Here is a 17,331-nt window from a genome sequence, read left to right as displayed (position 1 = left end):
TTAACTTTAATAATATTTTGAGTGGAATAAATAAATATGAAATAATATTGATTATTAACAAATATAAATTTGGCCATTAGGCTTATAGAAATATTATGATTTACCCTAAATTATGGTATTTACCTTATAAGTAATAATTGATTTAGTTAGCTTTAATTGTTTTATTGGAATAAATAAATATTGAATTAATAATTTGACCATTAGGTTTAAAGGATGAATTATGATATACTAATAATAATGTCATACTTTATCAACCCTATATTATTTACCTAATTCTAGAAATAATAATGACTTAAAAATTTGTGTGGAATTATAAATGATTATTAGATTTAGATTATTTAATACACATATATTATTTTAATGACCATTATACCAATGGACCATTAAATAATTATTTCAAAATTACCTATGGTAACTATATTCTAAGATTAATAAAGAATTATTACCATATTGGAATAATAAATATAGATTATTATTATATTAGATATGGGTATGAATTTTCGTAAATAATAATATATCTATTTATTGTTAAAATTAACAAATGAATTCCTTTTTTACCTATTTTAGCTATTTCTAGGAATATTAATTAAATTATTTAGTGATTTGACCAAGATTATTAAGTCAAAATTAGCCGTTGGAATTATAGCCGTTGGAATCTCTGCACACTCTATTTAATCAAGCTAAGCTGGATTGGTCTTCAACTTTGTCCTGACGATGAACCACACTGGTTGGTTCGAAACGCGTCGACACAAGATTGATTATGTGATTTTGCCAAAGATTTTCTAAACAATGCTATGGATCACAGAAGTCTGAATTCCTTAATTCAAAAAAAATCTTAATAATATATTTTGGGACCAACTATTCTATAACTCATAGACTAATATTATAATAAATTGAAAAAAAAACAAAAAAACAAAACAAAAAACAAATAACGAAAAACATGGGAAACAATTATCTTAAATTTAAAAATTAATTTGATTATTATTAATAATTTCGAAAGAAAAAATAAATAATAAAACAATATAAACAAATTTCCACAAACTTTAGATTTTAAAAAAATTTACATCTAAATATAATAATAAAAAATAAAACTTCATAAACTTTACTATTAAATATTTATTAAATATTTCAAACATTTTCCTATTGAAATTGTGCATTTTCAACACATTTATAAACTTTATTATTAAATATTTCCATTTTTTCCATATTGAATTTGGGCATTTTCAACACACTTTATTATTAAATATTTCCATTTTTTCCATATTGAATTTGGGCATTTTCAACACATTTATTATATTATTGATATTTATAATACGTAAATAAATTAATAATTTAAAAATCAATATAATAAGTTAAAATCATCAACATTTATAATAAATTAATAATTTAAAAATAATATAATAAATTAAAATCGTTGATCTTTTAAATCAACGAAATAAATCAATATGAACATTAATAGACAACAAATCATCATCCTCCATTAAAGTTTTCACTCATAATCATACTACTTTTCATGTGACTGTTACTTTACTTGCATACAAGTTTTAGTATCATAAACATCAATATATACCAAACATAAATTGATTTTTTTACATTTTAAATATCTTAATTTTAGATCTTTTAAATATAGCTGAATTTACATTTAGGTTTAGAGATATTCGCACTTTATTTTTTTAAATTGATTTTTTTTTACCATTCAAATATCTTAATTTTAGATCTTTTAGTTTTAGAACTTTTAAATATAGAGAAATCTATATTTAGATGTAAAGAATTCCACATTTTTTTTAATTTATTTTTTTAACCACTTAAATATTTTAATTTTAGATCTTTTAAATATAGAGAAATCTATATCTAGATTTAGAGATATCTTCATATTTTTTTTTTTAATATTTATAGATTTTAATTAAGATAAAGTTATATTATTTTAATATAAATTATATTAAATATTTTATTTTATTATTGTTTATATATATAGACATTTCATAAAATTTATAAAAGTAAATGACGAATGCTTGTTATTGGTATGTCATAAGGAAATCAAATCAATCACATAATAACTAGTTATCAGTAAAATATAGTTTTAAAGTTTAGAAGAAATTAAAGTTTTACAGTGTCTAAATGTTGTTCCTTGATCAAGAAAACTAATTAGCAACTAAAACATATTACTAAAGATAGTCCTAGAGTTAATGAAAAAACAAAGAAAAGACCACAATATAAAAATCAGGGGGAAAAATCAGTTGAGTGTAACAATTACTTTAACACCCCTTCGCAAACGCCCCTTGGGGACTCAAACCTAGGCCAAGGTTCTAATGTCATACCGAGGTTTTCTGTTATACGAAAACTCATAGGCTTAGTAAAATCCTAAACTCATACCCTTACCTTAAGTGGATGATTGGTTCCATGTTCCTAGGGTGGTGTTTAGTCCACGTGATTGATTCCCAATGAAATGAGTATGATAATTACTCCAACATAAAGTGAGGTTTCCACCTCGATTGGGTGGGCTGAATCCTTGCTATTTGTTCCTAGGGCTGAACGGGGAGTCGAACTAGCTTTAATGCAAGCAAGGAAACCTTTAATATACAACAACTACAACTTCATTTCATCCATCTTAGTCAGAATTTGCTCTCGTGCATCACAACATTCTAGCAAAACCTTGCCTAGGAGTGTCTTCAACTGGCAATATAGGTCTATCATGTAGATGTATTCGTTATACCTTCCTCTTTTGTTCCTAGTGTTCGGTATCCAAACTGCGAGTTCTTTCATCAATTCTACATTTGCGAGACTTTGCTGCTCATATCTATCATCATCCTCCACAATGTTGAGCTCGCTTTGCATCTTGGGACGGGTCACGGAGGGGTTTGGTTATGAAAAAGCTAAGCCTATGATTCAATGCTAAACTAAGCACATGAACCACATGTAACACCACACCGCCTCCTCCTCTATGATAGCGGGTTCATTGGACAAGTCATGCCCATAGAAGGAAGAAAACAATGCACAGGGTTGAAGAACCAAAGATCCGAAGGCCGAAGAGAATGTAGCCAAGAGAATATCTTTAAACCACTTGTATAGGTGAGCAGTTCGGAAACTTCAGACAAAGAGCATAGACTCCATATAACAAACTTCGGGGAGAGTGCATGGAAAGAACATAAATTCCAACACAAAATGCCTCACATCGAATTCTCTGGAGGCTTGATCTTCTCGTGTGATGGGATGGCGTAGATCCATGCAACTTGATGTGAGCATTGGATGAGTCAGAGTAATTAAACCCTCTGGAAAGCCTGGCACATCGAGCTTAGTTATTGCACATGGAAATGTTAGTCTAACCCTTTGCCACCTTTGAGTCATTAATCATCGCAATCCGTGAATGTTCAAATAAGTTAAAAAAACACATATCTAAAAATTCTAATGCAATTTCCATTCATTGAAAAGCATTTTGAATGGTAAACCAAAGAGATGATTATCATTATTATACTTTCTTTAAATAGAAAATTGAGGATTTTATATTAAGCAAAATTTGTGACTAAACTCACAACCAAAATACAAATGGAAGAGCTTCTTTTCATAATGCCCTAGTCCCAAACAAGGAGCTTTGAAGTCTAACTATCCAAAACTATGAAGTAAATGTTTAAGTTGACATAATTGAGCTTAACAAAGTAGATTCAATGATATATGCAGGAAATTAGGAATAATCTACAAAGCATTGGAGTTAAATTGGGTGGTGAGAAGAGATTGCCAAATCACTTTCTTATTGGTCCATCTCAGCCCCCTGTTTTTTTAAATTCGAGAGTTGCAAATACTACTAGAATTGAATTCTTGTTGCTAGATTGTACAGATGGATTATATAGCCTCCTTCCAGATTGATATCTTATTTGAAGGCCTTCAATTTTACGTTAGAGCATCCCACATTTCTCTTGAATTCACTGAACAACTTATCTCTCTATATAAGAATACCCATTTATGCCTTCAGTTGTGCTACTAAAGTGACATTTTTTATTGTTAACTTCTGGATAATGACTTCCATTTCCTCAATTAACAGTTTGTGTCGGCATAACCATGTGTAGCTCCCACATCTTGTGATTCACCATGATTTCAAATGGAGGAGAGGGTCTTGACATCAACATGAGCAAGCTAAAGGTGACAACAAAGTGAAAGGATAAATTAATAGAGTGTTGGCCTAAAGCTAAAAGAACTAATGGTTTACCAGAATACCATAGAGGCACCATCAAATACATAATCCAATCGGGTCTTCATCAACATATAATCACCATGAAAGGACATACCTCCTTCCTCATTGCTCAATGAAAAAGTCATTGAGTTACGTAGATCTTCCTTGAGGGGAATGTCACACTATGCCCTTGAGGAATACATTTAAATGATATATAATAATGGTCGAAGCATGTCACAACATGTGGATGAAGTGAAAGGTGTGACAAAACACCTAGATTCATGAATATTAGAGACCTTTTGTTTAGAAGAAAAAAACACTGGATGTATATTAGAGAAATGGATCCAATACATATAGTTAGTAGATATAGATCATATACATATATATGTTCAGGAGCAAATGTATTCAAAACTTCTATCCATATAGGCGATATTAAGTCATGTGTCCAACATAGTGCAAAAAACATAATATCAGTCATCCAAAAAACCGCAATAAAAATTGGAAAAAGAAAGACATAGAAACATTTAGAAACTATAGATGGTGGAGCAAACCCTCCTCTTGGGAGATATTATCCTCTATGAATCGGTACCTCATTATCCCAAAATCACCATTGAGACCCTCTTTAGAGAGTGTGTCCGCCACCATGTTGAATTCACGATAAATATGCTGAACAATGATGCTCGGGAGAGTACCCATGAGCTGTTTAATTCGATCAATCCAGAGAGATATGAGAGGGGGATCATATGTAGTGCGTCTCGTTATACCCTCAATGAGGGATCTCGAGTCACCATAGGTGTGAAGATTATTCACCTGTTCTCTGTTGGCAAACATAATCCCCGTAATGCCAATGTCTCTACCCTAGAGTTGGTACCTGGGCCACCCTTCCAGGAGAGTTTGAAATGTGTCCTATTATTTATTCTAAGCCAGGCGCCACATCCACATTGACCATGTTGAGCCGCTCAAAAAATCCTGCAGAGAACAAAATGGAAGGTGTGCAATAACGATAAGATATATCCTTGATGGAATCAATAGGCCTAGTAAGAGATTTCATCCAGGAGATTATCTTGTGGCAGGTTCTACTGATATTAATCTACACTTCAAAATATCGTGATTCCTTGCATTCTAAACCTCCCAATATAAGAAAAATGGTAGTTCCTTGAATTTACCTCCTCTCGATGCCTAGACAGTGATGCATTGTTAAATATTATAGACCCGCCTATCTGATATGTGATATTCTTGCAATATTTGCCACCATATCATTCTAGTAGTAGGGCATTGTATGAAGATATGAATGCAAGACTCCATCTCATGCTTGCAGAGTATACACCACCCAGGTCCCAAGAGTCCTCGTTTGAGAAGATTATCCCATCTCAGGATTTTGTCCTTGTCACTCACTGAAAACTGAAATTCACCTTAAACATAAAGGCAGATCTCACCAATTTTACCTTGGAGTACTAAATTAGCATATAAATCTGCTTAACTACTGAGACTTGGAAACATATGATAAGACTCCACAATTGGAATAAATTTCAATACCAAGCAAATTCAGTGTAAGATGGAACTTAATTTAAATTCTTTTAGAATGATGCGAGCTTGAAAATCCATTGATGAAATCATCGATAATAATTAGTTTGAGAGTTTGAGATTTGACCAATTTAAATCCTTGAAAACACATATGCTTTTGTTTAGTTGTTAAAAGCCAAGCTAGGAATCCAAATAAAAATCAAGTTGTTTTTAGTGTGACTTTTTGGAAGTTTTTCTGGTGGGTTTCACTAAAATCCGGCAGGAATTTATTGAAATCGCAATTTTGATGGGTAACCCCTGCACAATCCAAGTGCCCTAGGGGTTTTTCAGGGTGTTGAAACAGTTTAAATAACACAAATCAAGATTTCACCTCAAAATTTTCCGCCAAATTCTAATACCAGAAAATCCAAAAACTCACACTAAAAACAACTTCAATAAAAACAACTCCCATACAAATAATGACAAAAGCCAACTTAGGAATTCAAATAATGACAAAAACAAACCTAGAATCCAAATAAAAATAATGACAAAAGCCAAGCTACGAATCCCAATAAAATAAATAAATTATTTCCATGAAGTTAATGAGAACCCTCCCTCACTTGCAGTCACAAAAATTTGAAATTTTTAATAATATAAGTAAACGAGTAATTACAAAGAACTCATTTCAGCTAGAAATCTAATTGACATCTGTTAAACAGAAGGAGATGGTCAAGCCCACCCTTTTGTGGGTCGCATCAACTGACTAAATGGATGAAGCCACTTGTTAAACTAATGCCGAATGTTGAGTGAGCCTCTCGACTTGATGTTTATATGTATAATGTGGTAGTAGGTGATGGAAAAGTCTTACGTTAAATAAAATATTCAATTTAATTTAAAAATAAAAATCGCCATCGTCATTTTTTAAAGATAATAAATAAGTCCAACGTCGATAAGTTAAAAAATAACGAGTTTGGTTAGAGCAAGTGTCATTTTTGAATTAGTTTAATGTCATGGAAGCCCGTAAGGGTCACTTCACACTTTAAAATTTTAAATTATAAAAACATACTATATGGTTGATGGTATTGTGGTGATGGTATCTATATTATTTTTCTCAAACAGTCAATGAAGCATGGAGATTTGTACCCTTTTGTAAAAGAAGAGGATGTGTTTATTTTTCGTGAGGACTCATTTATATTATTTTTTTCAAACTGTCAACAAAGCATGGAAATTTGAACCCTTTTGTAAAACAAAGGAGGATGTGTTTATTTAATTTTCCAAAAGTTGAAATATCTATCCTATCATAAACATATTCTTTGGGCTGAGTGAGTGTCCACTAGGATTTTTTGGAAACTGGATTGCCATTCATTTTCAGTTCGAAGTAATGTATATATCCATGGAGGGAAGATATCCATAAAATTCTGGGAAGCTTTAGAATTAGACGAAGGGAGTTGTTGTTTTTACTTTTGGAGTTTTTGTTGTTGGAATTTGGGAGAAGAGAAATAATTGTGATGAAATTTTGATTTGTGTTATTTAAAGTAGTTTTTCGATTGTATATATGGATTCAATTGTGGTGAAATTAACTGTATATTCAGGGCTTTGAAAAACTCTGAAGAGATTTTTATTATGCAGATTTATCCATGAAACTTGTGATTTCAATAAATTCCTACCAGATTTTAGAGAAATTAGACAAAAAAATCCAAAAAAAACTTCCAAAAAATCACACTAGAAACAACTACTTACCTGAAGCCCTAGGATTAAAAAAAAACATAAAATAAAATAAAACGCACGCGACCAAGCTCTTCTGACCTCGTTCCCATCAAGGTGGGCCTCTACATCTATTAATTATTCAATCTCAGAAACTTGTGTCATGACGTACAGTAAGGACCTCATCATTTAACTCATCACCCCCAGCACCAGCCCGATCAACTCATTGATAGAAGTTTACTGTGACAATTGTTTCTTTGCTGGCCACCGTGAGATGAGATGGGGAACCTGCTCTCCAGCCTGTTCTCTAGCCTGCAACACACCCGAGCAACTGAACAGCAACCCGAAAACAGAATTAGCAATGAAGTAGTACGAGAAGTAGTAGTACAAGAAGTAGGAGCTGAAGTGGGTTTGAACGATGGTGAAATGGGGACATCCTCCGATAGTCTAAATGCTTTCCAATCAAACAGCAGAGAGACCCAGATGGAAAAGGAAGCAGCTGCTGCAGTCAAATTGCAAAAAGTGTATAGGAGCTACAGAACAAGGCGAAATCTTGCAGACTGTGCAGTAGTGGCCGAGGAATACTGGTTTGTTTTCTTTTAATTTTTCACACATAAGCGTAGCTATTCTCTGATTTTACAGAAGTTCATGAATTTTCTTTAAAGTGTTCTCGTCGTCTTTGACCATTTAGGGGTTTACTCAAATTTATCAATTTTCTCTTTTCTTGGTTCTTTCTTTTCAGTTGTTGTATGTTAAAATTTACACGGGACTGTGTTTGCATTTCTAAATCCTAAATCCTTGTATATGTATTTGAGATTCAAGATTTGATAAACCTACTACAAGGTTATTGCGGGTATAGATGTCAGCAAGATGTAGTTTGATCTCTACTTGTCAAAATTTTAATAGCAGCGTAATATTACAGTATTAAATATTCTTTAGCAAGTTGCCTGAAGGGTAAGAGTTAGGAATCTGAATGATTATATGTTGTTCACCAAAGGTATTTAATGAGGAATGGGATTTTGTATAATTTTCTTTCCAAAATATAGTTATCTATATGTACAATGTGTTCTATTACATTCTGTGCAATTTTTTAATATGGTATCATGGTCAAAATTCTTTTTTTCTGTACATAAGTAGTCAGAATCAGATTTGACTGATTAAGTACAATTGCCAACAGCAAAGTGAGCACTAGAAGATTTTGAAGGTAAAACATGCTCACAATCATAGCAGAAAACCAAAGACTTGTAGAACTATCTCATGGTATTAAGTTCCACCTTTGGAAACTCAATATGAAGATGTTACAAGTGAAGAAATACTTCCTCGGTATCATGGATGCTAAGAAAACAAAGGCCACCACATAACGGAACGAGATCAGTAAATGGGAGGCCAGAGATGGTAAGGCTTTTGCTCCACAATCTTAAATTTAAGCGTCCAGGCGGTTATACATGTAAGTGATGTGAGTAACCCCAAAGAAGATTGGGGTTAGTTGGTAAACATGTATGGATCACAAGATGGCAATGAAAGATTATCCTAGTGGAGAAACTCTTTCCAGATGAAGGTGATGGAGCTGCAAAATATTGCAATTCATGTTAACCGATTTAAAATGCTGAAGTTGCAGTTAGTATTACGTGGATTAGAGATTAAAGATAGGTTGTTGTACAGGGACTACTTGGGAGTTTACTTGAATCCTATTCGGATGAACCTTGCAAAAGGTGATATCCCATATTATTACAAGAAGATGTAATGGGGGAGGATGTAGGATTGAGTGCAAAAGACTCAGCTCTCTGCTTAGCAGGAAGTAAGAGTAAATAAAAAAGTAAAGTACTACCAATTAGCTGCAGAAACAAAGTCTATCAAAGAGTAGTTAAGGCACAAAGGAGAAAAGGAAGAACGGTAAGTATTTTTATGTCACTATAGAAGGGCATCACGAGAAAGAATGTCAAAAATGGATTGCAAAAGTAAATGAAAGAAGGCTGAAGCTAATGCAATTCATGTAGTGGACAAGATAAAATATCTACAGCAATAACACTTAGGAATTTACATTCTACAAATGTTGGTATTTGGACCTGGGATGATCCATAATCTCTTAGCCTATAGCTAACACATTGACCAACATGTGAAATTTCCATGAACTGCAGCAACTGGAAATTTATCTCCTAACTCATGTAGTTTATTTGTCTTATGTTAATTATTAACGACAAATATTGATAAACTCGCTGCAATTCTTCACAAATAAAATACGCCGCGGAAAATAAATTACTAGAACTGAGAAAATAATGCACACACACAATAATTTTGACATTGTTATTTTTGGACAATTGTCCCTGGAAAAACCCTGAAGGAAAAACCAATGCAGTAGATGAGGGGTTTTATTATTATCTTTAGCAATGTAGAGAATTAAAACTGCTTACCTTTCTGGCAAAGATCTAACAATTTTATCTCACTGGAAAATAACAGGTTAAACCCTATCCCTGTAGCAAATTGATCTGGCCTCCTCCTGGTCAGTCACACTCCTCTTTGGCACTCGCACTGCTTGCTAGGAATGCACACTGGAGCCTCTGGGAAATTCGTACAACCTTCTATACTCCTCCTTGCAAGTCATTCCCTCTGCCTTGTGAAACTACTTGCACTTCCGTTCGACAACTCTCCCGACAACAGAAGTGATATATTGCTCCTACAACTCGCACTAAGGAACTGGCTACTCGCACTAGCTGTCTCGACCTCCTCTGCTGGAAAACTTTGCCTCCTTTTCTGTCACTGGAATGATGGAAACCCTCCTGAGAATTTCTCTGGAAATTCTCATTGTTGAATACCTCGTTGCTGGTGTCTCCCTAGCTTCATCTGTGCCCTCGCTAAATCATTGCAACTAGGTAGTCGAACTGCTCAAATGTTTTTTGTGTGTTGTGTGTCTTCTCCAAATCCCAACGACTTGCTCTTATAATCTTCTATTGGGCAACCAACGACCATCATCACATCTCAATTGATGGTTGTGATCATCTTGACTCCATCAACTCATTTTTTTGGAAGTCTCTAGAGAAAAATCAATTTCTCTCAATTAATCTGATTTAATTAACCAATTTTTCTAAGTTAGACTTAGGAAATATTTAATTATCGGCTAATTAATCTAATTGAGGTGTTTCTAAGGCTTTTCTCATGAAACCTTTTTAGGATTACCGAGATCCTGTGTTCCTTAGTCTCTTAGACACCATAGAGACTAGAAAACATGTCCATTGCTACCAAAAACTAACACAACAAGAATTATAATTAAATTAATTAACTATGTTTCTGTGTTCCTTGAGCTCAATGTATTGTTGTCACTATGAATTTAATAAACAAGTGCTTTGTAAGAGATAACAACAATCATATGTAAGTAAACATAGAGATTTACACTAGAGAAACCTAATATGGGAAAACTCTATCATAGATATGGCTTGTTCATCTCTCTAGTGAATTTTAGTGAATGTACAATATAAAGGGCTTTTATAGAGCTACAAAATTTTGGAATGAAATCAATTGCTACAATATCATCTGCCTGCCCTTGTGGTTTCAATGTTCACTCTTAGGTCTACTAGGACCTTTAACTGGTGCAACTTCAAAACTTTGTTGGATTGAAAATTATATTGGGAGGGGGGTGAATCAGTATAATTCAATTTTACACTATTTAAAACGTTCAATCACGCTATAATACACTAGTTACATGAGAGCATTGAACATAACATATGCATGGAAACCCATCCGGGAGAAAACCACAAACTTCTTTTAATTATTTGATTTGAGTAGGCACTAACCTATTGCTACAATCTTTGTAGGCACCTGCCTACAAGAGACACCAATTCCTTCAGATTTGTGAGCACCAACTTGTAGGAGACATCAATCTCCTCAAATTTGCAATCACCAACTTGTTGGAGACACCAATCCCCTTTGGATCTGCTGATTCAACCTTAATTGCGTATTAGATTTCTATTTCATCACCATTTCAGTCTGGATCTAGAGGCACACTGCACAACGTTGAACTCTTCTTTGCTCTTAGACTTAGCTTTCTCTTGCATATGATCTATTCATGCATATGTTCTCTTCACACATGGGCATTCTCAGATCAGGCATATAGTCTTTGATGTCACTGTGTTTTCATATCATGCATATGTTCTATCACTAAGTTCTTTAATTGTATGTTCATAATTATATATGTTACTATTTATTTATTTTTAGCAAAAGAGAAATACATTGGAAAACCTTGCCAAACACGGTCTTGGGGCAAGTCCCAAGGAGGCTCAAATAAAGATTTTTAGTGAAGTATTGAGTGGGAGAAGGCTCATATAAATAGAGCCTCCCCCTCATTTGTCTTTTTGTCATCACACACATGTAATTTAGTTTCTCCCAAAGAGAGTATGACTTGACTTTTTTTCGCTACATTGGGCACAATTTGATGTTTTGTAGATGTGAGTTGCTATTGTAAGTGATTTTTTCTTGGAAACATTATTCTAGGATTGAAAGAAGTGCTCTTGTGGAAGATTATTGTAAGCTTTTTGTCTATCATTGATATTTTGCATGCTTTAATGTTTAAAGTAGGGTTTCACTTGTTCCATGACTAAATGCTTATCATTGTTGAAATTTTGCTTCATAATTGCATGTAAAATTGTCTTCTTCAAAGCCTATAAGGAAACTCTATATGTGTATACCTTATACTTAATTTCTCCCCTCACAAGAATAATAGTTAAGGTTTTAGAAGTGGATGCCCTAGAGCATCCCCCCTTACTCCTTCATTATCCTTCCTTGGTATTTTGTGCCATTAAGACTCCATTAGCCCTTGTAGGATAAGGCGTTGGTCCAAAAGTGTGTTGATCACCTTAAAACCTAAACAAATTCCTTTTCTTTTTCTCTCTCCTAGATGGCTAGCAAAACCGTTGGGGTGTAGGAGTTGGTTTATGTGTAAAAGTGTTTTTTTATTGCTTAAAGGTGGCCTTAAATTGTAAGTTAGTCTCTACAATCCTATAAAAGCAAAATCTAGCATAGCGACATGCCTTATGTGTGCTAGAGGGGTTGACACCACCCTTCTTTTTTGTTGTTTATGCATATCTAACAACGCTAACATTGTTTACCCTAGTTCACCCCTATTCTCTATTTGAAGCCCTTGCTCCCTTCTCATTGAAAGATTATTTTGAAGGATGGAACAACACAGTACAAACTAAATTACAGAGCATAAAACATTCAACAATAATGCACAACTCTCACACACCAACTCAATCTTATTTCATTAACATAGGCATATATTTATACATGAGGAGAGGTATTGGGATTTTGTCAACTCCACAAATTTCTCAATCAATAACTCCACAAATCACTCCATAATTCTCTCAACAATCATCCATAAATCTCTCACTTGTCATTCCACTAATTTCTCCATAAATCTCTCACTAAAAACAACAACTTTAATTATTGAATATTTGACAAATGATCCATTATTCCATCATTTCTCCCCCATAATGATCATTTGGAAATATTCCAAGATCATCTCTGAATTTGCAGAACTTTTCCTTAGACAGTGCTTTGGTGAATATATCAGCTACCTGTTTATCTGTTCTGCAGTACTCAATCTTGATCACTCCTTGTTGAACCAGATCCCGAACAAAATGATACTGAATATCAATATGCTTGGTCTTCTTATGGAAAACTGGATTCTTTGTCATCTGAATAGCACTTTGATTATCACACATCAACTGAGTGGGTTGCTCTTGTTGTTCATGTAGGTCCTCTAGAATTCTTCTTAACCAAACTGCTTCACATGTTACTGTCGCTGCCGCTTTATACTCTGCTTCTGCTGTTGAGAGAGAAATTGTTGATTTCTTATTAGTACTCCAAGCAACTGCCGCTGAACCCATACTGAATGAATACCCTGAAGTTGATTTCCTATCATCCATACATCCAGCCCAATTTGAGTTTGCATAACCAATCAACCTGAAATATTCTGTAGACTTGCATACCAAACCATAACCAACTGTTCCATGCAGATATCTTAAAATCCTCTTTGCTACTTTCCAATGCAATTCCTTAGGTTCTGCCATAAATCTTGATACCGTTCTGACTGCAAAAGAAATCTCTGGTCGAGTTGTAGTTAAGTAGATCAAACTTCCAACAAATTGACAATACAAAGTAACATCAACTGAATTGGAGTCATCATGTCTGTATAACTTCAACCCAACTTCCAAAAATATATAGAGATTGGACTCAGATAAACTTTTAACTAAGCCATGGTCCTGAAAATATTTATCAATTCTTGAATACCATGCCCTTGGCGCTTGCTTAAGACCATACAAGGCCTTCTTCAACTTATAAACATAATCTTCTTTTCCTGGCACTTCAAAACCTTCAGGTTGCTCCACATAAATTTCTTCATCCACATAACCATTTAGAAAGGCTGATTTAACATCCATTTGAAAAATTGGCCACTTGTACTGTGTAGCTAATGCAAGAACCATCCTGATTGTATCCAACTTTGCCACTGGGGCAAATGTCTCAGTATAATCAATTCCTTCTTTTTGTGCATAGCCCTTTGCAACTAAACAAGCCTTATACTTATCAATTGTGCCATCTGATTTATACTTGGTTTTATAAACCCACTTAGTGCCAATTACATCTTTTCCCTTTGGTAATTTGACCAAGTCCCATGTATCATTTTTCACCAAGGCATTCATTTCTGCTTCCATAGCTTCATTCCATTCATTCTTTCTTGATGCTTCTACATAATCCTGTGGTTCATCCATTTTCATTACCTGTCCCATAAGTGCATAATTCACTAGATAACTTTGAGATCTAGTAACCCTTCTTTCAAAATTTCTATCCAACATACTACTTTCTGAATGACCCCTTTCAAGCCACTTAGGCTTCTTCTTAACTTCATCTTCTTTTACTAACTCGGAATTTATAACATCACCAATATTCACTGCATTGTTCTTCAATTCAAACTGTACCTGTTCTGGATGATAGACTCCCTTCTCATCAAACACAACATCTCTTCTTATTATCACCTTCTTTTCCTTTGGATCAAACAACCTGTAACTTCTTGTTTCAATATTGTATCCAATAAAGATACACTTCACACTCTTATCATCCAATTTCTTCCTCTTTTCCTTAGGAACATGTGCATATGCAGTACAACCAAAAACTTTCATATGTGCAACACTTGGTTTGTATCCTGACCATGCTTCTTCTGGAGTCAAATTCAACACTGCCTTTGTAGGACATTGGTTAAGAGTGTATACTGTTGTGTGTACTGCTTCAGCCCAAAACTCATTTCCAAGTGACTTAGTTTTTAACATGCTTCTAGCCATTTCAACTATGGTTCTATTCTTCCTCTTTGCAACACCATTTTGTTGAGGAGAATATGAATTAGTAAACTCTCGCTTTATTCCATTCTTCCTACAATAATTCAAAAACTCATTTGACTTGTATTCTCCCCCATTATTTGTTCTTAGGGTGAGAATTTGTAGACCACTTTGCTTTTCAACTAAAGCCTTAAACTCAAGAAAATGAGAAAACACTTCAGACTTCTCTTTTAGAAAATACACCCATGTCTTCCTAGAATAATCATCAATGAAAGTGAGAAAATAGCATGCCTTTCCAAAAGACACAATCTCCATTGGACCACATAAATCTGAATGTACCAATGCTAGACGTTCTCTAGCCTTCCATGTTCTATCTGAGAAACTTTCCTGTGTTTTTTCCCAAAAATACACCCTTCACATATATCATCATCCAACTTGATATAAGGAAGACCATTCACCATGTTTTGCTTTCTTAACAATATCAACCTCTGAAAATTTAGATGTCCCATCCTATAATGCCAAAGCTTACTATTTGTATCTTCTATTGTATTCAAACTTTGTGAATTACTTGAATCAAAGGAGAGCTTGAAAATTCTGTCTTCAGTCATTTCACCTCTTGCTACAACTGCATTTTTATTCAACTTATCCATGATTAAGCATTCTTTATTATCAAACACTAACTTGTAGTTTTGCTCCATCATTTGTCCTACAGAAAGTAGGTTCTTCTTCAATGCTGGTGTCAACAAAGTGTCCTCAATTAACTTCTTCTTTCAATGTAAAGCTGGTATTGCAACTGTGCCTTTCCCTTTCACCTCAGAAACACTACCATCACCAAATATGACTTTACCAGAATAATTGTCGTTAATTCTGGTAAACAACTCCTCTTGAGATGTCATATGAGTTGAACATCCTGAATCAATATACCATGCTTCACTTTCTTCACTATGTACCATCAAACTTGAGATGAATAACTTCTCATTCCTAGTTTCCTCAACAATTGTATTAGCACCTTTTCGCTCTGTATCTTGCATTTTTGCATAACAATCTCTTTCAAGATGGCCAAATTTTTGGCAATAATAACACTGTGGTCCTCCTCCCCTTCCTCCATTTCTGCCTTCATCTCTTTCTTGTCCTCTTCTGCCAAATCCATCTCTGCCTCTTCCTCTAAACTGGTTGGGATTCCTGCCTCTACCTCTTGAAGGTGATGCATTTCCTTGTGAATTTTGTTGATTTCTGTTTTGATTCTGATTATGATATTGACCCCTACTCCTTCCTCTTCCTCTATGCTTTGCGGAAAAGGCATGTTCTACTTGCTTAGATGGTTGATTCTCTTCAACAGTTAACAAGAATCCACTTAATTCATCAATTTTCATGGTATTTAAATCTTTGGAGACCATAATACTAGTAGTGACCATCTGAAACTTAGGCAGAACACTTCTTAAAATCTTCTCAATTAGCCTTCTTTTTGGAACATCTTCACCTAATGACCTCATTTGATTAACAAGATCTTGCATTTTTGTGATGTAATCATGAATGGATTCATTACTTTGCATATGGGCATTTTCAAAATTCCTCCTTAATGTTTGCAGTTTAGCTACAACAACACCTTCAAATGTGTTCTTTAAGATATCCCATGCTTCTTTAGATGATATTGCACCACTGATTCTTGGAAATATAGATTCTTCAAGAGCGCTGCCTATAAGTGAAAGTGCTTCATTATCTTTCTTAATAAGTTCCTTAAGAGATTTCTTTTCATCATCACTTAATGCTTTGAATTCATCAGGAGAAGGCATATTGTATCCATCAGTTACAAGTTCCCATAAATCTTTAGTGATGAATATAGGCTGCATACGTTTGCTCCAATAAAAATAGTTTGTGCCAACAAGTTTAGGCAATACAATACTGCTTGTCGCCATGATGAGGGTAAGAAAGAGTGATAGAGAGGAAATGCAAAAGAACACAATGTGTCCCACTTCAACCTAGGACAAGAACCAAATGTCCCGAAAATTGGGACTCAACCACCACAAAAAATATATATTTTTTTTGATAATTGGAAGAGTACAAAGAGAGCTAAAGAGCTCAATTTTTCAAAAAATTACATCTTATATCTCCTTTCATTATTGCAAACCATCTTATATCCCCTTCATGAGAAGAAATATTAATTCTCCCTTTTCAAAACATTATAAAACATATTTTCTTCTTATATCTCCCTTATTGAAAATTTTAATCCCTTTCACACATTTATAAAGCCCTTTTTACAAACTAAAGGAGTGTGTCATGCACACTTCAAGAAACATTAACATGCACTCCAAACAAAAGTTTTAATATTTAAAAAAAACTCATGAAAAGTCACTCCACTCAAAAAACTTTAATGTTAAACTTTAAAAATTTAAAGTTCACTCCACTCTTATTTCAAATTTCACGTCCACGTTTAAACTTGCATGTCCAGAATCGAATGATCCCAGTTTGAATGACTATTTGTCGAACAAGCATTTGACCGGATGAAATCGCAGTAGCTCTTGCAAGCTCTAACAGACTGGTTTAATAATGCAAACAACTTGGAGTCTCTTCACGCTTAGATTCTCATCCACGCAGAAGACTTCTCCACGTAGCTTCACGCAGGTCTTCTCCAAGAGG

At 34.0% G+C, this 17,331-nt stretch overlaps 1 protein-coding gene across 4 annotated transcripts in view; it reads left to right on the top strand.

The window, feature by feature from the left end:
- Nucleotides 1–17,331, top strand: part of LOC149256948 (IQ domain-containing protein IQM3-like) — a 119,769-nt gene that overhangs the window by 16,836 nt on the left and 85,602 nt on the right. Inside the window, exon 1 of one of the 4 annotated variants that reach the window (XM_089413210.1) lies at nucleotides 7,453–7,959. The exons of 2 other annotated variants lie outside the window; for them this stretch is intronic. In XM_089413210.1, the coding sequence (XP_089269336.1) occupies nucleotides 7,652–7,959 (308 nt within the window). In that variant the 5' untranslated portion in view covers nucleotides 7,453–7,651. Of the gene's footprint in view, nucleotides 1–7,452; nucleotides 7,960–17,331 lie in introns of those variants that run through there. One more of the 4 variants, XM_089413213.1, reaches the window with a different exon arrangement.

The sequence above is a fragment of the Pinus tabuliformis genome, chromosome 6, assembly GCF_031772625.1.
Source record: "Pinus tabuliformis cultivar Carrire ecotype Pingquan chromosome 6, CPIR1, whole genome shotgun sequence".
Classification (NCBI taxonomy): Eukaryota; Viridiplantae; Streptophyta; class Pinopsida; order Pinales; family Pinaceae; genus Pinus; species Pinus tabuliformis.
The sequence above is the reverse complement of the archived record's forward strand: the minus strand, read 5'-3'. Positions and strand labels throughout refer to the sequence as shown.